Source organism: Pristiophorus japonicus, chromosome 4 (genome assembly GCF_044704955.1).
Source record: "Pristiophorus japonicus isolate sPriJap1 chromosome 4, sPriJap1.hap1, whole genome shotgun sequence".
Classification (NCBI taxonomy): domain Eukaryota; kingdom Metazoa; phylum Chordata; class Chondrichthyes; family Pristiophoridae; genus Pristiophorus; species Pristiophorus japonicus.
This window is the reverse complement of record NC_091980.1, coordinates 133,469,514-133,496,993: the sequence shown is the minus strand read 5'-3', so window position 1 is coordinate 133,496,993 and position 27,480 is coordinate 133,469,514. Positions and strand designations below refer to the sequence as shown.

At 42.3% G+C, this 27,480-nt stretch overlaps 1 protein-coding gene across 5 annotated transcripts in view; it reads left to right on the top strand.

The window, feature by feature from the left end:
* clint1a (clathrin interactor 1a) overlaps window positions 1-27,480 on the top strand; it is a 215,066-nt gene that overhangs the window by 140,170 nt on the left and 47,416 nt on the right. For all 5 annotated transcript variants that reach the window (XM_070878585.1, XM_070878586.1, XM_070878582.1 and 2 more), the window contains 4 exons: window positions 7,728-7,902; window positions 13,732-13,960; window positions 22,609-22,705; window positions 27,386-27,466. In XM_070878585.1, coding sequence (XP_070734686.1) covers window positions 7,728-7,902; window positions 13,732-13,960; window positions 22,609-22,705; window positions 27,386-27,466 — 582 coding nt within the window. The remainder of the gene's footprint in view (window positions 1-7,727; window positions 7,903-13,731; window positions 13,961-22,608; window positions 22,706-27,385; window positions 27,467-27,480) is intronic.

The window sequence follows — 27,480 nt, the reverse complement described above, 5'->3', positions numbered from 1 at the left end:
TATTGCTTTCTTAGTCATTCTTTGCTGTCGTTTAAAATTTTTCCAATCTTCTAGTTTCCCACTAACCTTGGCCACCTTATACGCATTGGTTTTTAATTTGATACTCTCCTTTATACCCATAGTCCAGGCTCACACCTGTATGATAGGGATAAGGTACTGGAGGTTTGTTGGAAAGGAGGGGAGGAATGGAAAGGCAAAAACAGCACTATGCTTCATGCTGAACTTAAAAAGCACAATCATATTATTGACCTCCTAAGTTGTATAACTGCTTATACTGGAGGTCATTGCTTTTGATCTTACAAGGAAAGGATAAATCTGTTACCTGTTACTGGCCGGACTGTGGAGGATAAATCTGGTCCTAACCATGGAATGTGGACAGTAAGTCCAGTAGTGGAAAGGGAATGTAGCACAGGGAACTTTCCTATATTTGAGATTCTGAACAGCAGTGAGTTTCTGTGTAACGTGGCAGAGATTCAAAAGGAAAAGTGGGAATAAAATAATAAATTTATAGAAATACACAGCAGGTCCATCGGCATCTAAAAAGACACTGGAATGTTTGGAGTGGCAACCCTACTGATCTACAGGTCCAAGCAGGATTTCCCACCAGGAAAGTTAATCTGTCTTTTCTCTCCAGTTGTTGAGATTTTGCGTATTTCTAAGATTAACTTTTTAAAATTTCTGTACATATTATGCTTGGTTGTGAAATATTGCAAGGAAATGCTTGGTTATGAATGAAAAGGTTGTTTGCATTTAGTGATAGTGAGGTACAGTATTTGGTGAGTCAGCATGGTAACTCCTATGTAACGAGATCAGTGATACAGACAAACCACCTTTCAGCAGAATGTTGTACCTACTACTGATTTACATGGTCGGCAGTATCTATATGGAAAGGACAGGTCACCACTTTTTAAAAAAGGAGGGAGAGAGAAAACGGGTAATTATAGACCAGTTAGCCTGACGTCGGTAGTGGGGAAAATATTGGAATCAATTATTAAAGATGAAATAGCAGTGAATTTGGAAAGCAGTGACAGGATCGGTCCAAGTCAGCATGGATTTATGAAAGGGAAATCATGCTTGACAAATCTTCTCGAATTTTTTGAGGATGTAGCTAGTAGAGTGGACAAGGGAGAGCCAGTGGCTGTGGTGTATTTGGACTTTCAAAAGGCTTTTGACAAGGTCCCACACAAAGAGATTGGTGTGCAAAATCAAACCACATGGTATTGGGGGTAATGTATTGACGTGGATAGAGAACTGGTTGGCAGACAGGAAGCAGTGAGTCGGGATAAACTGGTCCTTCTCGGAAAGGCAGGCAGTGATTAGTGGGGTGCCGCAGGGTTCAGTGCTGGGACCCCAGCTATTTGCAATATACATCAATGATTTAGATGAAGGAATTGAGTGTAATATCCAAGTTTGCAGATGACACTAAGCTGGGTGGCGGTGTGAGCTGTGAGGAGGATGCCAAGAGGCTGCAGGGTGACTTGAACAGGTTAGGTGAGTGGGCAAATGCAAAGCAGATGCAGTATAATGTGGATAAATGTGAGGTTATCCACTTTGGTGGCAAAAACAGGAAGGCAGAATATTATCTGAATGGTGACAGATTAGGAAAAGGGGAGGTACAATGAGACCTGGGTGTCATGGTACATCAGTCATTGAAAGTTGGCATGTAGGTACAGCAGGCAGTGAAGAAGGAAAATGGCATGTTGGCCTTCATAGCTAGGGGATTTGAGTATAGGAGCAGGGAGGTCTTGTTGCAGCTGTACAGCGCCTTGGTGAGGCCTCACACGGAATGTGTGTTCAGCTTTGGTCTCCTAATCTGAGGAAGGACATTCTTGCTATTGAGGGAGTGCAGCGAAGGTTCACCAGACTTATTCCCAGACTGGCAGGATTGACATATGAGGAGAGACTGGATCGACTGGGCCTGTATTCACTGGAATTTAGAAGAATGAGAGAAGATCTCATAGAAATATATAAAATTCTGACGGGATTGGACAGGTTAGAGGCAGGAAGAATGATCCCGATATTGGGGAAGTCCAGAATCAGGGGTCACAGTCTAAGGATAAAGGGTAAGCTATTTAGGACCGAGATGAGGAGAAACTTCTTCACTCAGAGTGTTAACCTGTGGAATTCTCTACCGCAGAAAGTTGTTGAGGCCAGTTCGTTAGATATATTCAAGTGGGAGTTAGATATGGTCCTTGTGGCTAAAGGGATCGGGGGTATGGAGCGAAAGCAGGAAAGAGGTACTGAGATGAATGATCAGCCATGATCATATTGAATGGTGATGCAGGCGCGAAGGGCCGAATGGCCTACTCCTGCACCTATTTTCTATGTTTCTATGCATCCACTGTCTCATTAAAATTCATCAGGCTGCTTTGTGATAGTTCCCTTCTGATCTAATGCATGTCTTCTGTGGGCAGGTGGTTTTAGTTCGAGTTCTGATGTCCGAAGCCTTTTGCACAGGATAGGACACCCCTCCGCGCACGCGCTTTATTAAAAAATTCTCTTTTTTTTCCCTCGCCCCCGTCCCCCCCCCCCCGTCCCTAACCGCTCATGCCCCACTCTCCCCAAATGGTTATGTTGTGAAGGTTCATCAGGAATGAGGCACAGTAGGAAACCAAGATGTTAAATCATGTGGTTGCTTTATTGTTGGATTCAGATACCAAGAATTACTTAGATTTTACAACACAGGCCCCAAGTTTCCACATGATTTGCTCCTGATTTTTAGGAGCAACTGGTGTAGAACGGAGTATCTTAAAAATCGGAATTCTCGACATTTAGTTTGCTCCAGTTCTAGTCAGTTAGAACAGTTTCACTTTGGAACAGAATTTTTTTTTCAAAAGGGGCGTGTCCGGCCACTTACGCCTGTTTTCAAAGTTTCGTCAGTGAAAACTTACTCCAAACTAACTTAGAATGGAGTAAGTGAAGATTTTTGTATGCTCGAAAAAACCTTGTCTACACTTTAGAAAATCAGGCGTAGGTTACAAATTAGGCATAGGGAACGAGGTGGGGGGGAAGGGAAGTCATTAAATTCTACAATCAATCCTTAGTTATACTTATACAAATATTATACAAATAAATCCAACCTGAATAAAAATTTATAAGCAAAGAAAAGATTAAATAAACCATGTTCCTACCTGTGTGAAATAGCATCAGCCTTCGAGCTGCTGTGCTTCAGGCAGGCCTTTCATTTTGGAGACAGGCAGGGGTGTGGCGTCAGTGTCTCGACGGCAGCGGCAGCAAGCTTCAAGCTGAGCTGCAGTGCTTGAGGCAGGCCTTCATTCTCTTCGTGGCTGACCGCGAAGAAGCAACACCGGACGGACCCGAGGCCATTCGGCCGTGAGATATCAGCGGCGACAGTGGCTGGCCGGCAGCCGAAGAATCAACACCTGACACACACAGCTCTTTATGGTGCTTGAGGCCATTCGGCCACGCTTTAGGGGCGGCGTAGTGGCTCGACGGCAGCCGAAGATACAGCAGCAGCCTTCGAGCTGTGAGGGGGACTGAGGTCATTTGGACAGGGAGAGGCAGCCACATCGACAGTTTTATATTTAAATTTGCAGAATGGGTGCTGCATTGTCAACACCACGTATTATGCAATGGTTTGCCATCAGTTCACTGCATAGGAGAGAATTGATTAGAGCTCACCGCACCAGGAACGTCGTAGCCCGTAGGTTGATGGGCAGGAGACCTTACCCACGTCGACAATATTGGCACTCTTAGTTCTCCAAACACATAGTCCTTAATTTGCATGCACCAATGCAGCACCGGTTCTGCAAGTTTAGCAGTGAAAAGCTGAACTCACTGATTTCAGCAGGTGATTTATTCAGCAGTGCTGCTAAAAGCACTCCCTCACACACAGAAATATCAAAAAAAATTAAATTACAAGCCTTTGCAGGGGTCCAAGAAACAAATCTTCACTTTTTCTGCAGTCCTTTTAAAAATGGCCGAGTGCCAATGTTTGTGTGAGACTGCGCATGCGCGCACGCTCCAACACGCACACGCAGGGTTGCCGGCACCACGGAGGCTAATTTAACTTGTACCCGCCCCCTGCTATTTAGAAAATCGGCGCGAGTGTTAGGCTCCGCCCCCTGCTGCGAAGAGCGCGCCGCGCCAAGCAGACATCAATATCAGACTTTTTTTTAGGCGCAGTTTTTGGCGCGAAAAACAGGCGCCCAGCTCGGAGGTGCGCCGTTTTCGCCGCGGGACGGAACTTGGGGCCACAGAAACAGGCCATTCAGCCCAACTAGTCTGTGCTGGTGTTTATACTCAGTACGCGCCTCCTCCCATTCCATCTATCTCATCACAGCCTTTTAGCATATCTTTCTATTTGCTTTACTCTCATGGCATTAATTCTGAAATGCTCTTCAATTTGTTACCTGTGCCATTTATTTTCCAGTCAGCCAGCCAATTTGGATTCATTTGTTAAAATCTCTGCCTTGCAGGACGAGAAATCTCTTCTCCCTTCCTCTAATAGCATCAAATGTTCTCACATTGTTAGATACTATGCTAAATATTTTACTAGCAAAAAGCAATCTGCTCCGATCCATTGAGAAGCATTTGCTGGAGACAGAGATTGAGATTGGGTTAATTATACCACTAGCATCCTCCCAATTACACCAGAAATTTTGACTAGCTCGTTAACGAGTAGAACATCTGAACCACAACACACCTTTTTCTTCCCCCAACTTCCCTTCCCCGTGAGGTGAAATTCAAGATGGTTGACAGTCGCTATTAGAGGGAGGTGACACAAGCTCAAATGACCGAATGGGGAGGCTTGAGGGGCCCAAGGAGCTTCCATTATAATGAAATTCAAATCCAGAACTAATCAAATAATAGAAAATGTCAAGTGGTTGTATATTACATTGCAAAACTGACGATTCACATATGCTTATGAGGAGTTTATCTCTGCGGTGAATCCAAAACTCACGAAGTTGTTATAAACGTATTTATTCATGTGTTATTATTAAGCACATAGTGGGAGGGCGTTTTAATGCAGTGTGTCCTGATTTTCAACAATTGTTCACAGAAATCTGATTTGAGTGGATTTTTTTAGTTTATTACCTACTTTTTATGAGCGTTAGTGAAGTGATCAGGAGCTTAACGAGCTTTGGTTAAATTAGATTTTATAGTAAGTTCTTTTTCTAAAAAAACAGGGAACGAGAACCCCAGGCCCTAAAATGTCAAAATCCAATTAAGTAGTGTAATTTTACAATGATGCAAAAAGTTCTTGTTGGCTTAGTTGTGTTATTATCGACATGCTCCTTTATCATGGATGCTATTGTGTAGAACACTAATCCTTGCTGAGAAGCAAAGATGACATTACCTATAGAACATGATGTGTACAGAAGAGGCATGCAGTATACAGAAAGCATTAACTCCTTAAGCCCCGAGCTGTAATTTTCTGATACAAGTTCATAGGAGCCGGCCGCTCAGTCCCTCGAGCCTGTTCTGACAAGCATGGAATTAACAGAATGCATTGTTTTTAAGTTCAGCTAATCTCTTGCCTTAGTTTGCAGCTTGTATGAATGCAGTTTAATGCAATTTGTTGCACTTTTAATGTAGATCAGTTTGTTTAATCGTTGTCATCGCGCCGATGACCAAGTAACTTGTATCCACTTTACTACAGTACAATACAGTTCACACTTGCATGTATTTACTGTGCAAGTATACAATCTTAATGTACAAATTCCAGTTTCACTTCCTGAGTTATGTTGCATGTTTTGGACAGATAATATTACCAGAAGCTAGCACTGTCTCTTTTCATGTGTGAGGTGGAAGGGTGATGCAATGCACTGGAGCATTGCATGATATCTTAAAAAGTAAAAGATAGAGTTCAATGTTCCCAATTCTGCTTTTCTGCCAAGTTTCCCAATTGTATCTGGATTGCTATGGGGAGTTGCTGACAACAGCCTTGAGAGGTTTGATGGGAAGCGGGCAGGGAGGGAAAGGCGGAAGAACATTTTTCATTGGGCTGGTGTGTACCTAGTAGCAGCTGACGAAAGAGCAGTATTAGCAATGGTCTGGCAGCAGATGGCCAGCCTTCCCCTTAACCTCGCAGCCCAGCAAAAAGTCATATATGTGGAGAAAAATGAATTTTTGTTCTAAAATTGATAAAGTAAGAAACTGTTCAAATTTTACAACTGGTTACTATCAGTTAGTGAGCCGAAGTTGAATAAGGATATCTAAAGAAAGTTATCATCTGTATCGGGAGTCCACCCCTCCGAGCGGCTCCTTCTCTGGCTCAGCATCTGATTATGCTTTTGTGAAGCGCCTTGGGACATTTTCTGTGTTAAAGATACTATATAAATGCACTGTCCCTTTAACTGGCTGCGCGGCCCATTCAAACGCACTGTTTCTTCTATGTAAAAACTCGGTGAGCGGCCTGCATGGGACCGCCGGACCGGCTAGGCGGGAACATTGTTTCTGGCCTGTGTTGATTTGGCTGCTCAGAAGGGGCAGCAGTTGATGTGTCACAATTGGCCTCAGCACTACCAGACAAAGGAATGAGAAGATAGTTCCTGCTGCTGATGATCTGGTGACCCTATTGGAATATATGTGTGTGGATTTCAGGTTAGGACAGAATCAAGCTTGGCTTTCACTCATTCCATGGTAGAACAGCCAGCAGACACTCTCACATGAAGAATGGCCACTTGATTGAGGTACCAAACTAATACAGGAGCATATGGAACTACACTCCAAGATATGGGACTTTCAGGAGAGGAGATGGAAAATTGGAAAGAGGGGAACAAAAGTAGGAGCAGTGCTTTTGGTTCATAATATTTCACCAAGATTACAGATTTTTATTTTTGATAACCGATAAGCACTGTAGTAATTTAACATTGACATAGGGCCTGACGTATTGGTTAGGTACATCGGAATGCAAAGCCTTGGGTACGTTTCTTGTCACTTTACAGGAAAGTGATAGAATTACCAGCATTTATTCTGTCCGAGATAGTAGTGTATTATCTTAACAAGACTTACAGTAGTGCACTCACTCTTGTCTATATTACATGCGCTGAGCAACAAGAGATAATTGATTAGATTTGTGCTGCAAATTTAGCCTGTCTTTCCGAGTTCCCCACAATGTCACTTACTTAAATATTCATAAGATTCACTTACTTTCTTCCCCTGTTAGATGGCTCCATAATCAGGCTGGCAGAAAAATTGAATTAGGATGAGAGAGCATTGTACCATGATAGGGTCAAGCAGTACAGAACCAGCTTAAAGCATCTGAATGAGTCTCTTTACTGAGTTCATTTAATAATTTGTGCTTTATAGATTAAAAAAAAATGCAGCCTCAATGACATCTGATTCACATACAGCTGAACTGCAGTCTAGTGTACTTTATACGCCAGAAATTAGTTGTTGAGAACAGCGCACATCACTCCATTGTCTGCAGTTTCACTGGCATTAACCCATTAAAATGAACAGGCTAATGTTTCTGTTAAAATAACAGACAAAGGAACGAACGTGTTGCGTATTCGTCTGCTAATGTCATCACTGGTAACTTCTTGACTTTCTATGAATGCTGTGCTAATAAATGCAGTGCTTTATTAAAGATTGATGGCATACAAAATAGCTGTGATCCTCCGAGTCTAGTTTACAACATAGCTTTGAGTTTAGAGCTCACCGAATCAAAGTTAACAATTGCTGTAGAACACCAAGACAAGCTGAAGGCATTCGCTCAATTTTTGCTGTTCTGTTCTGTTCTATTCTATTGTGTTATGCAGGTGACAGGTATGATCCTGAGCCAAAATCCAAGTGGGATGATGACTGGGAAAAAGGCAACAAAGGTGCTTTCCCGTTCAGTGAAAAGTTAGGGGAGATCAGTGATAAGATTGGGACCACAATCGATGACACAATCAACAAGTTCAGAAAGAAAGATAAAGATGATTCGCCAGAAAGGTACTCTGGACATGAAAATGTCTTTTTATTAAACTTAATTTTGTTATGCTATTTCATCGCCTGGGGGGAATGCTTCTGTATGGTCCTTGTAAGTGGGTGTCATTGGAGATGTGGTGGGAAACGTTCCTGTGGTTGGTGCATGTCAGTGCTATTTCTTTTTTCTCTCCATTAGAAATAGAGAATAGATGAAATCTCCCTGCTACATTTCTAATGTTGCTAATTCACAATGGCCAGAGGAAATCTCCCCGGTACATTTACAATGTTACAGATTCACAAGGGCCAGAGGAGAGATCTCTGCTACTTTTACAATTTGCTGATTCACAATCACCAGATTCTAAAATTTGCACAGCTTCATTTTAAGGCCTGTGCCTCTAACCAGCCACACTTACGAAACTTGCCACTTGGTAATACACTTGTGTTTATTAATTGCAATTAATATTTTGACTTTAAAATACCTAAATGCTATAGGAAAATATTGACTGAGTGCTCTGGAAATATTCGTTTTCTGCTCTCTGTTCTTCAAATAATAATTAGCTTTAACTTGGGTGATTTGAGTCAAATAAAAGTCGAATCAAATACTGTAAGCAAAGTCTCGAGTAGGATTTGTATACTTCAGCTTGCAATTCTTCTGCACTATCCTAAAAATAACAGTTCCAGTTGATTCCAATTGTTTGAAAGAAAATAAATAACAAAGCACTTCACAATGGCTGAGCTTGTATTTTACAGTTGATTAACAGTGGACAATTATTTGTCATCTTTCCAATTCCAAAAGGTACAGTAGCGTAGTAGTTATGTTAATAGGCAAGTAATCCAGAGGCCTAGTCTAATCATCCAGAGAATGTAAGTTTAAATCCCATGGCAGTTTGAGAATTTGAATTCAGTTCAAAAATAAATAACTCTGGAATAAAAAGTTGCTATCAGTAAAAGTGACCTTGAAGCTATTGGAATGTCGTAAACCCCAGGACATCACTGCAGGAACTCCTTATGGCAGTCTCCTAGGGGCAACTATCTTCAGCTGCTGCATCAGTGACCTTCCTGCCATCATAAGGTCAAAAGTGGGGCTGTTCGCTGATTATTGCAGTGTTCAGCTCCATTGGCAATCCCTCAGATAATGAAGCAGTCCATGCCCACCTGTAACAAGACCTGCTCAACATCCAGGCTTGGTCAGATAAGTGACAAGTAACATTGTCTCATGTGCCAAGAAATGACCATCTCCAATATGGGTGAGTCTGGCCACCTCCACTTGACATTAAATGACATTGCCATCGCCGAATCTCCCACCATTAGCATCCTGGGGGTTACCAATGATCAGAAATTCAACTGGATCAGCCACATAAATGCTGTGTCTACTGGAGCAGGTCATAGAATCATAGAAATTTACACCTCAGAAGGAGGCCATTCGACCCATCGTGTCTGCCGGCTGAAAAAGAGTTATCTAGCCTAATTCCACTTTCCAGCACTTGGCCCATAGGTTTATGGACTTCAAGTGCATAACCAAGTACTTTTAAAATTTGATGAGCATTTCTGCCTCTACCACCCTTACAGATAGAGAGTTCCAGACCCCCACCACCCACTGGGTCAAAAAGGTTCTCCTCAACTCCCCTCATATCCTTCCACTAATTACTTTCAATCTATGCCCCCTGGTTATTGACCTCTCTGCTAGGGAAAGTAGGTCCTTCCTATCCATTCTATCTAGGCCCCTCATAATTTTATGCATCTCAATCAAGTCTCCCATAGCCTCCTCTGTTGCATAGAAAACAACTCCAGCCTATCCAATCTTTCCTCATAGCTAAAATTCTCCAATCCTGGCAACATCTTCGTAAATCTCCTCTGTACCCTTCCCAGTGCAATCGCATCATTCCTGTACACAGTACTCTAGCTGTTGCCTAACTAGTGCTTTGTACAGTTCAAGCATAACATCCCTGCTCTTGTATACTATGCCTTGGCTAATAAAGGAAAGTGTCCCATATGCCGCTTAACCACCTTGTCTACATGTCCTACTTTCAGGGATCTCTGGACATGCACTCCAAGGTCCCTCTGTTCCTCTACACTTCTCAGTATCCTACCATGTATTATGTATTCCTTTGCCTTGTTAGCCCTTATGGCTCAGCAGCTGGGTATGCTGTGACAAATGGCTTACCTAACTCCCCAGGGCCCCTCCACTACCTACAAGACACAAGTCAGGAGTGTGATGGAATACTCTAGTTACCTGGATGGGTGCAGCTGCAAAAGCATTCATGAAGCTCAACGCCATCCAATTTTAATCAGTTCGCTTGATTGGCACTCCATCCACAAGCTTCAACATCCACTTCCTCCGCCACCGGTGTTCGATGGCTGCAATATCTTCATGGTTTGTTTGGCAGCATCTAGGTGCAGGCACAAGGGATCACAATCACCTCCAAGTTACCCTCCAAGTCATATACTATCCCAACATATATAGCCGGTCTTTCATCGTCACTGGGTCAAAATGCTGGAACTCCATAAAACATCATTGTGGGAGTAGATTAAGCGCATGAACTGCAACAGTTCAAGAAGAAGACCCCCCCTCTCAAGGGAAACGAAGGATGGGCAATAAATGCTGGCCTTGCCAGTGATGCCCATATCCCGAATGATATTCAAATACATTTTTAGAACTGGTGACATTTGCCTACTGTGTGAACCTAGAATGTGTGAGCCTGATCTCAACGTTTGAAATCTTAATGGCCATGTACAACAACTTTTATTTTTTATTCAAAGCAGTAATAATAAGTTAGACATGAAATATTGGGGGAGAAATTCTCCAGCACTCCAATTGGGAGCTGCAACCGGCTAGGGGCAGGACTTCCTGTGCACGGTGTGCAAGTCCCACCCTGGTAACGAAATTGCGATTATTGCCTCCACAGGAAGTATAGCGCAATCTCGCACTTTCCACTTCCTGATGGGGCGAGTTCCAGGGCGATAATGGGGCGCCGTTAGCAGCGCTGCCGCGGTTCAACGCCCCTCTCTTTCACTTAAAGGGGCGGGCCCCTGCGCACTATGCCTAGCCTCTGATGGTCACCACTGGGCCACCTGAGCGACGTGGTGCTAAGGCCTCAGCCTGGCACCCAAAACGGAGTGCCAGGCTGCACAATTGCTGCCGGGACCACGCCAGATAAGTAAAGAAGGGGCTTACCAGTGAGTCGGCCAAGCAGGCAAGATGGCGACACGGGACGCTCCTGACTTCACCTTTAACTTCCGCCCGCTTGCAGCAGCCCGTGGCAGGGCATCAGCTAACTCGTGCGCAATTTTGCGGGAGCCAATATCGCTGTTCCTCCCCCACGGGCAAAAATGGTTTTGCGCCCACTGGAGGCACTAATGGGGGGTTGCAAAAAGAGGCAATTTCGACCCAATTATTTTTGACACAGGAATAGGTTTAGCATGCACTGATTTCTCTGAGCTGAAATTGCCTCTTTCTTTAAGCGCCGAGTCCACCTCAAAGAGACGGCCATGGGTCGGTAAGGAATCACCGCTCAGTCGGCACGGAGGGGGCCGCAATTTTGTAAATTCCCCTCCTTTATTTTTGGATTGGTGTAAGGAACTGCCTCATCGTGCATCTGCCGACCCCTTACTGACCGGCGGCCACTCCCTTTTGGAAATTGCCTTGTGCGGAATTGCCAGGCGGGAGCGGCGCCGCCACTGGTCAGTGCTTCTGACATCTTTTCACAACGGGAACCACCTTGTGGCTGGGCTGGGCAGCGCATCAGCCCTTAAAGGGGAGGGCGCACTGCCATGGCCAGCATTTTGTTTTAATTGTCAGACGACTGGATGTGGGTGTCGCTGGCAAGGCTAGGCTTTATTGCCCATCGCTAGTTGCCTCAAGATGGTGGTGGTGGGCCAATTCCTTGAACCACTGGCAGTAGTTTGATACAACGGAGAGGCTTGCTAGGCCACTAACGAGGGCAGTTAAGTGTCAACCACATTGGTGTGGGACTAGAGTCACATATAGGCCAGAAGAGATCATGTTCGAATTTTATAAATCACTAGTTGGGCCTCAGCTGGAGCATTGTCGTCAATTCTGGGCACCACATTTCAGGAAAGATGTAAAGGCCTTAGAAAGGCTAGAGGATGTTACCACGGATGAGGTACTTCAGTTATGAGAAGAGATTGGAAATGTTGGGACTGTTCTCCTTGGAACAGAGAAGGTTAAGCTGTGACCTAATAGATGATAGGTTTTCATATAGAAAAAAAAACTCTCTCCTCTGGCGAGTGGGTCAATAATCAGATGTTGTAGATCAATAATCATTGACAAAAGATCTAGATGAAGAGAATTTCTTTCATTGAGTTGTTGGGATCTGGAACGCTCTACCTGAACAGGAGGTGGAAGTTGATTCCATAAATCATTTAAAAACCGAGTTTAAAAATACTTGAGGATGAGATACTTAGAGTTATGGACAAAAAGTGGGGGTGTGGGACTAAGCATGACTGCTCTTTAACAGAGCTAGCACAGTCATGATGGACCGAAAGGCCTTAATCTGTGCTGTAAGTTTCTGTGCTGTAAGGATGACAGATTTCTTTCCCTAAAGGGCAATCTGAAAGCTTTGTGGTCACTTTTACAGAAACCAGATACATTTCCAATGTATTTGAATGTTGAATCACACACAAGATCTTATTGAAACATAAGATACTGAGGGGACAGAAAGATGTTTCCCTTTGTGGGAGAATCTAGAACTAGGGGGCATGGTTTCTGAATAAGGGGTCGCCCTGTGGATATCTGAACGGAATATATGGAATTAAGGACAGTAAAGTAAACGGGTTATATGAAAATGTATAAGCCATGGAAGAATAGCTGGGAGAATGTCAGATTGCAAATAGTGCAACATCAGCATAGCTAACAGTCTTTCTCAAGGTTTCAAGTCACTAATCCTGCCAATAACATCTAATTGTAACATGAAATAAATCTGCAGAATTGCAAGGTCTCAGCTAATAGTCACACCACTAGATTGGAACATTTAGAGGCAATGCTTGAGCTTTCAAGAAAAACATCTCATATAGATTGACTAATGAGTGGCTGAGTTAGACTGTCAATCCATTTGTATTTTGTTATCTGATTTCAAAACTGTATAACTGTTAACGCTTTACGATGTAACTTCACCTATCCGTAGGGAGTGTGTACGCTCTATCCAGAGAGAATATCTTCTGTCTGATAGGTCTTACTGGCCGGTAATAAAGACTGCTTTGTTCAAAGCACAAGAGGTATTCGACTCAGTAATTTTACTGAACCAGATTGAGGTAAAAGAATCCAGGAATTAACAGCCCATTTAGAACTGAGATAAAAAATTTCTTCTGTGAGGGTCGTAAATCTGTGGCATTCTCTGCCTCAGAGTTGTGGAGGCTGGGTCATTGAATATATTTAAGGTGGAGATGGACAGATTTTTGAGCGATAAGTGAGTGAGTGGGTTATGGGGAGCAGGCAGGGAACTGGAACTGAGCCCAAGATCAGATCAGTTATGATATTAAATGATGGAACAGGTTCGAGGGGCCAAATGGCCTACTCCTGCTCCTATTTCTCATGTTCGCGCAGCCTTTGGAGGAGCAGGGCATCGCGGGCAGCAACTTCTGGATTTCCACATTTAACTGTACATGTGTGATCGCTGGAAATTGTCCAGTTTACACACAAACAACCCTGAGCGCTGTTAGCGTCACATTTTTACAGCAAAATCCAGCCCATTATGTCTTGTGTCCTGAGGATTTAGTTGCTTCCGCTTGATTTTGTTTCTGACCTGATTAGCTCTCTCTTGTATTGAAACCACCTGCCTTTTATTCACTCCAATATGCTTTAGTTGTTGCAATAATTATTGTTTTAAATTTCAGCGATAGCGAGGAGGAGCGACGGTCCAGAAGCAATGGCAAGATTGGAAAGTCCGAATACAAAGACGAAGAGGAGACGGTGACGACAAAATCAATCCACATCACCCAGGCAACAGAGACCACCACCACCCGGCATAAACGATCCGGGATCCCTTCCAAAACAGTTGACCTCGGCGCCGCAGCACATTACACGGGAGACAGTCCCAGCCCAGAATTATACTCTGCTGCAAAGGTGGGAGAATTTCTAGAAACTGCATTTTGCTAGGCCTGAGTGTTTGCACTTTGGCTTTTTGGTAGGTTACTTGTTTATTTGCTTTGAAACACTTCATAGAATCTTAATGCACAGAAGGAAGCCATTCAGCTCATCATGCTTATGCCGGCTCTTTGAAAGCGCTATTCAATTAGTCCCACTCCCCCACTCTTTCCTCATAGCCCTGCAAATGTTCTCCTTTTCAAGTTTAGATCCAATCCACTGTTGAAAATGAAAGATAACAGATTGTAATTTTCTCTGCAGAAATCAATTAATTAGCTTGGCTATATTAAAAAAAACACTTCAGTTAGTCAACCTAAAATGTTGCATTAGCTAAATTGTATCTGCTTTTAACTGATTTTGAGAAATTAAAACTTTCCTCTCCCATTCCAACCTTTCAGTCCTCGTGCATGAGCCTGGACAGTGTGTGTCAACAAGGCTATTCATCGATGGGTATTATAGCCAAGCTCACCACCACCCCACTCCATGACTACACGCATGCACTTTCCAGAATGAGTCACTGGTTGGCAACTGGAAATGGGAACATTGGCTTTCTGTTTCCCCTGCACTAGTCTGAAGTCGTGAAGCTAATTTTATCATCCCTTCTACCTTTTCTAGTTAAAATCAGCTAACTCAGCACAAACTGGGATCTTCCTGGTCTGTTCCACTGTAATAAGCAGTAGCATAGCCTCAAAGCACACCCGAGAAGTTCTGATTCTTTTAAAATATCTGCATTACATTTCTTAAAGATAAAAATTGAGTTGCATAACAAGGATTTTTTAAAATAGAAGTATGGTACCTTGTTCCCGGTCTATGGACTTCCTGTGCCATCCACCACTGAGTGGGCAGGTAAACCTCCTTCTCCCCCCCCCCCCCCACCCCCCATTGCTGTCCTAACTTGCTGTTGTGTGTTAATGGCTGTAGGTGGGGTGGGGGGGGCAAGATGATGAGGTGGGCACCAGAGGGAGAATGTTGAACCTCTCTCCTCACTCTTGATCTCTTCTTTTTAATCTCTCTTCAGAGGCTCGCTGCCACTGTATGCCTGAGATTGTCTCCTCACTCTGCAGAACTGCACCTGCAAGTTCATGTCTCCATCTTCTATCGCGCCAAATGTTTTATTTTTTTATATACTTCTCTGGATGTGGCTGAAGCTGCCAAGGCCGCATTTACTGCCGAGTTGTCCTGAGAACATTAAGAAGGACATTAGGGAACCAGTTGGGTTTTTATGACAATCTGGCAGCTTTCGTGATTATTTTTCTCGTGCCAACCCACAAATGATCAGATTTACTGAGTTCACTTTCCAAACTTGCCATGGTGGGATTTGAACTTTCAACCATTGGATTTCTAGTCCAGTGCCATAAGCATGCCACAGTGCTACCTGAAGAATTTTTCATTGTTTAAAATATATATTTTGCACATCTATACAAAATGGATTTATCATAAATATTTGGAGAGAGCAATGCACAGAATATTTTTCAGGATTAATGCAATATGTTAACATTTGGGCATGACTAAGTGCAATAAACCATAGTGATTCCCCCCGAGTGCTAGATTTATGTCGGCTCATTACCTGATATGCGATTGACCTGGGTAAATAGTACTGATGGCAGATGCAGTCTGTTTAACCGCAGTATTTTCTGCAAGTGTTTTGTCAGTCTCGATCGTTATATCAAAGCAATGTTCCTGGGATTAGCAAACTTTCTCTTGCAGCTTTACTCGTGACTATTGTTTTGTTTGGTTGTGTTTTGGTATTTCTACTCTGTTTTATTTGTTCTGGCAAATGCTACTCTTCAAGTGTTGTCGCCAGGATCTCTGAAGTGTAATGGTGGCTGTGTAAAATTTTCATGCTGTATCCACTTGCAACTATTGTGTGAAACAAAATGGCATTGCAACTGCAAATGTTATCCTTATAAACTTTTGTGTTTTGAGAGAGTATTTTGATTTGTACAATGCCAGGCGTAATATTATTAGTGGTGGGAGCAGTTTGAGGTCATGAATTAAGAGTGTCATATTAAGATGTGAATTGCACAACATTAGTAACAACACTGCTTTGGTTCTCTTCAGTTCCTCTATTGCATAAAGATGTGTTTTATAAATCTACAGACTCTGTGGATAACAGTTTTCACCTTTAGGACAAGACGGTTGCAGTTCCGTGCCCTCTTCCCTAGGATTAGGACTGCTCCCCTTACGTCCAGTATTGTCTTTCTGGCAAGGCGGACGTTCGACCTCTCGTGTCTGTACTGCCTCTTTGAAAGAGCAGTTGTGCTTACTCCCACATCTCCGCTTTTTGTCCGTATCCTGCAAGTTCCTCATCCTCCAGTACCGATTAAACTCCCTTTTTAAAGTTATTTATGGAATCGGCTTTCACCACCTTTTTGAGGTAGAGCGTTTCAAAATCCGATAACTGAGTGGAAAAAAAATTCTCATCTTAACCCATCCACCAGAAGGATGACTTTTTTCCCTATTTGCTCTATCAAAGCCTCGCATTACCTTGGACACCTCCATTAGGCCATCTCCTAATCTTCTCTGTTCCAAAGAGACAGTCCTAACTTTTCTAACTTCTCCTCATAACTGAAGTCCCCCATCCCTGGTAACATCCTGGTAAACCTCCTCTATATCCTTTCCTGAAGTGTGGTGCCCAGAATTGAGGCCTAACCAGTGAGTGATTTATAAAGTACTAGCATAATCTCTTTGCTTTTATATTCTATTCCTCCATATACTTTTTTAACCACCTTATCAACTTGGCCTTTCACCTTTAAGGATTTGTGTATATGGACAACAAGGTCTCTGCACTCAACTACACTTTTCAAAATTGTGCCATTTATAGTATCTGTCTTTCCATATTAGTCCTCCCAAAGTGCAGTACTTTACAGTTCTCCGCATTGAACTCTATCTGCCATGCTTCTGCCCATTTCACCATCCTGTCTGTCATCCTGCAGCCTATAACTGCCCTCATCATAATCATCTACTTTGCCAAGTTTTGTATCATTTGCAAACTTTATAATGCTGCTCCCTACATCTGAGTTTAGAGCGTTTATAAAAATTGCAGAGTAATGGACCCAAAACTGACCCTTAGGAACACTACTGTAAACCGCCACCCATTCTGAAAAACATCCATCCACTACCACTCTCTTCCTGTCGCTGAGCCAATTTCCTATCCATACCGACACTTTCTCCTTAATTCCATGGGCTTCCATTTTCTTAAGCCGCCTTCTGTGTGCCACTTTGTTGCATGCCTTCCGAAAGTCCATATATACAACATCTACTGCACTTGCTTGATCAACCTTCTATGTTACCTCATCAAATAATTCAATCAAGTTAGTCAGACACGATTTACCGTTAACAAATCCATGCTGGCGCTCCTTGTTTAACCGATGCTTTTCCAAATGAAAGTTTATTTTTCCCCCGAGAGTGGTTTCCAATAACTTCCCTACCACCAATGATAGGCTGACTGGCTTGTAGTTTCCTGGTTTATCCCTCTCCCCTTTCTTGAATAGTGGTATAACAATATTTAAGCAACCCTCCAGTCCTCTGGCACTGCTCCAGTTTTTTTTAAATTAAAGCTGACTAACTTTATTTTTCACAAAATTTAGTTGATTAAAATCACAACTATTAGAAGAAGCAAATGATCATCAGATTTCACAATCATGATTGCTGCATAAACTGCAATAAAGTCATGGTCAAAACATAATGGGGCGGGGGGAGGGGGGTTATTCTGATTTTTGGGCTGCCTTTGACAAAATAGGACAGAATTTGCAAGGCATTTTCGACCATCATTTGTTTTGTGAAATATGTACTTTAGACCATGATATGTTGGAGTGAGAGGGCTACGATACACAGCAGGATGTGCAGTTCATTGTCTGCTCAATGGAGTCGAGTTGTTAATTGTGGTGCCTTGATTTCTTTGTGGTTTATTGTTTGTAATCTGCATTAGATGAATGTGTGGTCTCTGCTGCTACCTGCTGGATGTTTGCAGATACTTCAACACAAATTGTAACCGGTGTCAAATTTTTAGCTATATAATTTTTTTCTATCATCTAATAACCTAAAATTCATAAGGGATGGCAAGTACCATTTCACTAAACACAGTACATATTCGTAAGGAAAGCCAGCATAGATTTGTTAAAGGCAAATTGTGTTTAACCAACTTGATCGAGTTTTCTGATAGGGTGATAGAGAGGGTTGATGAGGGCAATGCGGTTGACGTGGTGTACATGGATTTCCAAAAGGCGTTCGACAAAGTGCCACATAATAGGTTCGACAGCAAAATTGAAGCCCATGGAATAATTGGCAGCCTTGATACGAAATTGGCTTAGTGGCAAGAAACAGAGAGTAGTGCTGAATGCTTGTTTTTCAGACTGGAGGAAAGTATACAGTGATGTTTCCCAGGGGTCGGTTCTAGGACCACTGCTTTTCTTTATATATTCATGATTTGGACTTTGGTGTACAGGGCACAATTTCAAAATTTGCTGATGACACGAAACTTGGAAGTATAGTGAACAGTGAGGAGGAGAGTGATAGACTTCAGGGAGATATCGTCAGGCTGGTGAAATGGGCAGACACGTGGCAGGTGAAATTTAATGTAGAAAAGTGTGAAGTGATGCATTTTGGTAGAAAGAATGAGGAAAGGACATACAGACTAAATAATACAATCCTAAATGGGATGCACGAAAAGAGAGACCTGGGAGTATGTGTGCATAAATTGTTGAAGGTTGCAGGGCAGGTTGAGAAAGCAGTTTAAAAAGGTTTACGGGCTCCTGTGCTTCATAAATAGAGGTATAGAGTTCAAAAGTGTGGAAATTATGATGAACCTGTATAAAACAGTGGTCTGGCCCCAACTGTGTCCAATTCTGTGCACCATACTTTAGGCAGGATGTGAAGGCCTTAGAGAAGGTGCAGAAAAGATTTATGAGAATGAGTCCAGGAATGACGGACTTCAGTTATGTTGATGGACTGGAGAAGATGAGGTGGCTGTTCTTGGAGCAGGGAAGATTGAGAGGAGATTTGATAGAAGTGTTCAAAATCATGAGGGGTCTGGACAGACTAGATGGAGAGAAACGGTTCCCATTTGCAGAAGGGTCGAGAACCAGAGGACACACATTTAAGGTGATTGGCAAAAGAACCAAAGGCGACGTAAGAAAAAACCTTTTTATACAGCGAGTGGTTAAGGTCTGAAATGCACTGCCTGAAAGGGTGGTAGAGGCAGACTGAATGTTATCTTTCAAAAGGGAGTTGGATAAGTATCATAGAAACATAGAAATTTACCACGCAGAAGCAGGCCATTCGACACTCCACCCCAACCGGAGCCATGTAATCACCTGGGAGAGGCAAAAACCAGATCAAAACCCAGGCCAATTTAGGGAGAAAAAATCTGGGAAAATTCCTCTCCGACCCACCCAGGTGATCGAAACTAGTCCAGGAGATCACGCTGGAGTATTCTATTCCCTGTAGTACTTACCATTTATATCTGCGCCGCTCAACAAAAGGTCATCCAGTCTAATCCCAATTACCAGCTCAGGTTACTGCACTTCAAGTGCGCATCCAACCATCTCTTAAAAGTGGTGAGGGTTTCTGCATCCACCACTCTTCCAGGCAACGAGTTCCAGATCCCCACAACCCTCTGCATAAAGAAGCCCCCACCCCTCAAATTCCCTCTGAACCTTCCACCAACCACCTTAAAACTGCCCCCTCATTATCGACCCCTCCACCAATGGAAATAGGCCCTTACTATTCACTATGTCCAGTGCCCTCAATATTTTGTACACCTCAGAGGTCTCCTCCCAACCTCCTCTGTTCCAATGAGAACAAACCCAGCCTATACAATCTGTTCTCCATTCCAGGCAGCATCCGAGTAAATCTCCTCTGCACCCTCTCTAGTGAAATCACATCCTTCCTATAATACGGCGACCAGAACTGCACGCAGTACCCCAGCTGTGGCCTAACCAAAGTATTATACAATTTAAGCATAACCTCCCTGCTCTTACATTCTATGCCTCGGCCAATAAAGGCAAGCATTCCGTATGCTTTCTTAACCGCCTTATCCACCTGGCCTGCTACTTTCAGGGATCTGTGGACAAGCACTCCAAGGCCCCTTTGTTCATTACACTATTAAGTGGCCTATCGCTTAATGTGTATACCCTTTCCTTATTGGCCCTCCCAAAGTGCATCACCTCACACTTCTCTGAATTAAATTCCATTTGCCATTGCTCTGCCCACCTGACCAGTGGATTGATATCCTCCTGCAGCCCATGACTTTCCTCTTCATTATCAACCACACAGCCAATTTTAGTGTCGTCTGCAAATTTCTTAATCATACTCCCTATATTCAAATCTAAATCGATGATATATACCGCAGAAAGCATGGGACCAAGGACTGAGCCCTGCGGAACCCCACTGGAAACATCCTTCCAGTCACAAAAACATCCATCAATTATTACCCTTTGCTTCCTATCTTCAAGCCAATTTTGGATCCAACTTGCCACTTTGCCCTGTATACCATGGTCATTAACCTTCATGAGTAGTCTGCCACGAGGGATCTTATCAAAAGCCTTGCTATATCGTACGCACTGACCTCATCAACCCTCTTGGTTACCTCCTCAAAAAATTAAATCAATTTAGTCAAACATGATCTTCCCTTAACAAATCTGTGCTGACTGTCCCTAATTAATCCTTGCCTTTCCAAATGTAGATTTATCCTGTCTTTCAGGATTTTTCCAATAATTTTCCCAATAATTTTCCCACCACTGAGGTTAGGCTGACCGGCCTGTAATTACTCGGCCTATCCCTTTCTCCCTTCTTAAACAAGGGTACTATATCAGCAGTCCTCCAATACTCCGGCACCATGCCCAGATCTAAAGAGGACTGAAAAATTATGGTCAAGGCTTCTGCTATTTCCTCTTTTACTTGGCTCAACAGCCTGGGATGCATTTCATTCGGGCCTGGGGACTTATCTACTTTCAAAGCTGCTAAACCCCTTAATACTTCCTCTCTCACTATAGTTATTTCATCCAGAAGGAGAAAAATTTGCAGGGCTACGGGGAAAGAGCAGAGGAGTGGGTCTAGCTGAGAGTCGGCACGGGCTTGACGGGCCAAATGGCCACCTTCTGTACTGTAACCATTCTATGATTCTAATGTTTGCAGTCCTGACTGCCATGCACAATTGAGTAAAATAATATGCTGTTTTTTTGTAATGCAAAGGTCCACTAGGCCTCAAGAGTTACTTGGTATGCTTTTGAAACAGGATATTGGCTATGTGCGGGGCAAGTAATTTGTTTCTGCTCAGAAAGCAGCATTTTTAGTGTCTCCAGGACTTTTTATGCCAGATTGTGGAACTTTGGTAGTAAATCACACTAAGTGTAGAAATTCACAGGGGTTTATCCTGTTGCTGCTTGCCAAATGACTTAGTGTTATGCATGTGTTTTACCATATTGTCAATGTTTTATTCTCTTCAAATGTTCCATTTAAAAACAAAGGAAGTTGAAAAATGTACCATCAAATTTATTACTGGACCTGACGGAGTAGTTTTACTAAAGAGGTTAATTTGTGCCTTATCTACCAATTATAATCTTCAGCTTGGACCCAGGAAGAATCTTTTGTAAACGTAAGGAAGTCAATCATTTCCAATCTAGAGAAACTTCACTGCCAACATATATCCCTTCTAATGAACTTTAGAAGTTACAGATTTAAAAAAAATAATTTGGGCGTTAGAAACCCTACTTTAATTGACTTGAGGATCCGCCCAGGGCATTTAGCTTCACACTGACCTCCAGGAGAAGGCACATCCTTTGCATGTGATCTTATTGCAGAGAGGTCCAAGCTTTTTGTCTTTGTGGGCTACATTTGTGCATACCTTGGAGCCCCAGATCTCTCATTCCCTTTAATTTGCAGATATATCGGAGTCGCTAATAGCGGGTGTTGGTGTTCTGATTTGGGACTTTAATCACCCGATGAGATCACAGTGCTAATAACAGCTCTTTTCAAACTATTAAATAAGTTCAACTAGGGCTAAGTTGCCTGGACTTCAAGGCCCAGATTGCTAGTGCTCAGGGAAGGGGGCCTTTATGACCCAGGGGCCCCCATTTAAAAGTATGCAGTCACGTACACGGCTGCACAGTATACATTGCATTACATGATAAAATAGTAGTCAGTGTGTTCTGATGGAATTCAACAATTGAGAATTATTGGGAAATACACAGGGAACATACTGCTGGAATTGGAGTAATTGATATGTAAGGTAAGAATGGGTATTTTTCTTTTTTCTTAAATTGTGTACATTACAGTGTGGGGTGAACATGGTCCTTCTGATTGCCCTACTTCTAATGCCTTCTAGTTGGGGTCTTCAAACTTTTGAGTCTGGAACCTTCACAAATGCTGACACCAGGAGACACTCTGTCCTGACCTCTGAAAGACTGTCAGCTACTCAAAGAAGAACAATGCTATCCTTGCAGAAAACATTTTTATTAGTATACAGTAACAGAAACCATGTGCTAGTGAGTCAACAAATTAAACGAGTATACAAAGTGCAGTATTGTGACCCCTGTGTTCGCAGAATTCAGTAAGCAAGAGAAATCTGATCATTTCGAGCCCAATGGTTTAGTGCTTCTTTCTTACTGTCTCTGTCTCCTATCTAGACCTCAGCACCAAGCACCGTTAACAGCAAGTCAAAGAGTGACCTAGTAGACCTACTATTTGACACAGGATTTGGACCCAGTCAGATTCCTTCCACAGGTAATGACACTGATTTCTTCTTTCATAATGCACCTGAGCCCTCCTTCCTGAACAGCAACGCTGATCAATTAAGTTACTGGAGCCATTTTCATGAGACAGCTGACTCTTTATTCCTTATCCGAAAGCAATTGGGGCATGTGCCAGTTTCCAATCATTGTGTTGTTCGGGGCACTGCACCTGCTGCATGCTTCCAGCGATTCTATCCTGCTTTTAATTAAAACTTGCTACCTCAGGAACATTTGTCACCTGAAAAAACTGGTATCCAGCCAAAGAGAGAAAACAATTAGACACACAGAAAATCTGCAATGTGAGAGAACTTTTAAGCCTATTTTCCTGACGACTCTGGACAGCGTACTACATGGGAACTGTACTTATGTTCACTTGTCCAGTTGTCGTTTTACTGCATTCTGGTACATTCCCTGCCCCCAACTTTTAACCAGCATGGGGACACAGGAAATTTGTGGCACCTAGCTGCTAACTGAAGATCAGCTAACTCGATATAAACCAGAGATCAAACCTAACGTGTCTCCAATGTGTACATTATGCCTCTACTTTTAGAAACATTATTTAATAGAGATTCATATCAGTAAGATTATGTCCAGACTCTCCTTCAGATTTCCTGTAGATTTCATTAAAAAAAATTCCCCTGTGCCTTTGCTGGCATTTTCTGACCCCGTATGATAACAAGTTTTCCTCATGACTATTTAAATGCTTGCAGCTTTTATACTTAAAATTAATCATTTGTTAACCAGCTTGAGATTTGAATTTCTTACATTACTTTGGATTACTTCTTGTCACGTTTCTGCTACAGCACTAAAACTTTCAGTACAGTTCACTCGCATCAAGTTCTTTTGAAGTTTGCATTTATGTTGAACTTTGCAAGATTTAGGATTCATTTTTAAAACTCTTGTCCTTTTATATGAATGAAGACCACACTCTATAAGGTCATTCTGTTATAGTGGGTATTGTAGTGCTTGCATTAGGATTTCAGGTGCAGTGTATAGGGGAGGAGAGAGATTTTCAATCTTCATTTGAACTGTGAAAAAGACCCAGCAGCATAATTCTAAATCTGGGCCGTACCTGAAGAGATGGTTTTAAGCTGCATGACCCAAGGTGAAGTACAGGGGGGTTACAGGTCTGTCACCTGTGGGAACAATTTTAAGGTGATAGGTATCACACATGAAGCTAATCACATAATTTTAAAGCATAATGTTTTGTCTGTTTCATCTTGCAATCCATTTGTATAAATACATGGAGTAAGGCTGGTAATGGGCTGCTGTTAGCAGTTTTGTGGTAAGAAAGATATTGTTCAGGGTCTGTAAAGCTGTAAATGGATAAGCAGAATTTCACAGTTAAATTAAACTTGCAGCTTCCCTTTCACTCACCAGTACAACAGACTATGCTTGTGAATAATCAGCCGACAAGGCATCATATAAAGCATTTTTATTTGTAGCAAGATGACCAAATTGTGTAAGGAAGCGTGCAAGAGTCCTTAAAACTAATACTCATTATACCATACACGCACTTTAAAAAGGCATTCCGATTTTACATATCATTGCTTCTGAGCCATTTATACAAAGGAGCCATACTGCATTTGAATAATCAGTGTGTTTCAGTGCGGCAGATGGGCAGGATGTCTTGCAGCTATCTGATGGCTTTTTCGAAATAGTACCAGATGTTGGACATTGTCCCCCTGTGCACTCAATGGCTGTACAGATGTTTCTTTCCCACCTGAGTGGTTCATAAGCACTGCAGGCAAAGATGATGCATCACAATCCATGCAAATTGGTTATTATAGTTTGAGCTGAACCCGAATCTTAACTGTTAATACGGTTTATATCTTTCCACGTTTTAAAGTGACCTGTCGGATACCTGCAGAAGAAATGGTTTAATAATTATGTATGTAGGTTTTAAACTGTTTTTAATCAAATGCTCCTGAGAATTGTGGGTTTGGGGTGGGGGGGGCTGGGTGGAGAGGCAAGTTTCATTAGTGGGGCTACGTATTTTCCACCATTTCACCATGAAAAGTGTTTTGTGTTAAAAGATACGGAACTTAAATAAATTACTGTACTGAAGCAGTAGTGTTAAATTACAGCAAATAGGACACAACATTCCTCTCGGGTTCAACTGACATTGCAAGCCTTCAACATGTATTTAATGGTACCCCAATGGCTCAGTGGGTATATGCACTGCTCAGTGACCAGGAATCAAGCCTGGCATCTGCTAGTCTGTAAGCCATACAAGACTATACAATGCCAGGTTTGATTTCTGGTCACTGAGTTAGCTGATCTCAGCTTAGGCACCAGTTTGAGTACTACATTTAGCCCCAGCCCTTCATTACTGGGAGAGGGAAACTAACCAAGGTTACCACTCTGGATTGGTATCCAGTGACAACTCCTGGCAGGTGTATTTGCGTCAAAGTCTCCTGAGTACAGGATGATGCTCTTGTTGATGCTCACCATCTAGGCTCCTGCATGGAGAATGGTTAATTGAGTCGAGGAACCCATATCCCAGTAAGGGTCAGCACCTTCATGAGAAGAAACTGGAATTTAAAAAGAAACATAATTTCCGATACACCGCTGTAGACTGCCCCAATCAACATTATGTATAAAATTAAATGTCGCAAATGCCACATTTTTATGAATTGATCACCGAGTTTTGTTTTACCAGTGCATTGGTGTCATTGGGTTATGCCAAGTCATTCCTGTAATGCTGTATGAATGGACAAAGTTGCAATTATATGGCAGCTTTCACAACCTCAGGATGTCCCAAAGTGCTTGACAGCCACTGAAGTAATTTTGGAAGAGATTTTTAGTATTTGTAAGATTAATTTATGAAGGAATGTTCTTTTTGAGTTTTACTGATCTCAAGTGTACTTGTAATGCACGTGTACACAAATGGGTTTCCTCTTCAATGTCGAGCATATCACAGATGAATTAATTAATCCTGTACACACTAACCAGGTTGCCAGCAAGTATATATTACTGATTTATTGGCCTTCAAATGTGTTGGTAATTAACCTGTTTGCCTATCTTCGACTTTGGACAAAGAAGGCACACCAGTGGAGCCAATCAAAAAAACAATGCTCTTAATCTCTAAAATGGATAGTCAGTACCAAGGGAGTTAAATGGAGTTTGAGCATTTAGTTTTCAAACAAAAATTAGATCAACTTTTTTTTTTAAGTGGAAGTATTTTTAAAAATTCTGTTCACCCTGTTGTTTCCTAACTTTTCCTCCCCTCCATTCTCATTTTTGTTTTATTTCTAAACAAAAAATGTTTGTGCTTATTTTGAAAGTCTTGCATTTATATAGTGCCTTTCGTGACCTCAGGACATCCTAAAGCCCTTTACAGCCAATGAAATAATTTTGGATTGTAGTCTCTGTTGTAATGGAGGAAATGCGGCAGCCAATTTCTGCACAGCAAGCTCCCACAAACAGCATTGTGATAATGACCAGATAATCTGTGTTAGTGATAAATATTTGCCAGGACACCAGGAGAACACCCTTGCTCCTCTTTGAAATAGCGCATTGGGATCTTTTAACCTCCTATATTGCTCTGGAGTTTCAGGCTAGATTTATTTTTTGCTCCAGTCTCTGGAATGGCACTAGAACCCACAACCTTCTGACTCAGACGAGAATGCTGCCAACTGAGCCTCGGCTGACAGTACCACATCATGTAAGCTGAAAATACACCAAAAACCCATCTGCTCAGGGAGACTGATAATTCCCTGGACTTGCCAGCGGTCCAGGGGTTAAAACTATTTGAAACAGAAAGCATTTCAAAATCTTCATTATAATTATGGTCAAAAGGGTAAAAGCTGGGCTGTTAGAACCCAATTAATCTATAGAGTTTTGATTGATGTTTGATGCCACTATTTTCAGTGGGGAAACTAGGGATTAGTTAGATAACAGATGATGTATAAACATGTTAATAGGTTTTATGCACTAGCCTTAGGGGCTGGGTTTGTTTTTATTTTCTGAACCTATCACTGATTTGTGTATAGGTAATATCTGGATTTGATCAGGGAAGGGGGGGGGGGGAACTACATTTAAGTTCCTACATACACTGTACAATGAACTTTGCTGCAACCACGTAAAGGATGGCCATCCAGGGTCTTCTAAGGATCAGTACCATTCCAAGATCTTGGTGTAGGCTCAAATCCCAAAAAACTAAATTATTACTTTAAGCAAATAGTTACTGAAGAGTTGTTTGACGCTGTAATTATACTGCAGTGTTGGTCTTTAGACTGCAAATCATGACAGGCAATACCCATGCAGCAGGCTGCCACTGGTTGCAGGTAACACTTGCACTGGAAGAGAGTTCTGCACATGTATGCTTACACACACATACTGAACTACACTTCTGGCTGGTAAATTTTAACACTTTGAGGGCGTGGAAAAGAAACGGCTTCAGACTCGATGCATTTATTGCTTTTTTTAAAAAGAAAACCCTCTCCTCCAATTTTTGAATGCCCAGGAGCCGTACTCCATCTAGTGTTGAACCCAAATGATGCGAGACAGCTTCCCCAAATGGACAGAGTCTGATCAGAACCCAAGTCAGAAAGGCACACAACACAGAAGTGACTATACCCTACAATTCATTTTATTAGTATTAGGAACAAGCTTTCCTTTTTAAGATTAATTGACAAGTGGCAAAGTTACTGTTTTATTTGCCTTGTAGGTGGGACACCTGAACAATTTGAAGCGTTTGCAGACTTTTCCTCAACAGGTACAACACCGAGCAATATTCCTGTAACATCAGGTACGTTACTGCTC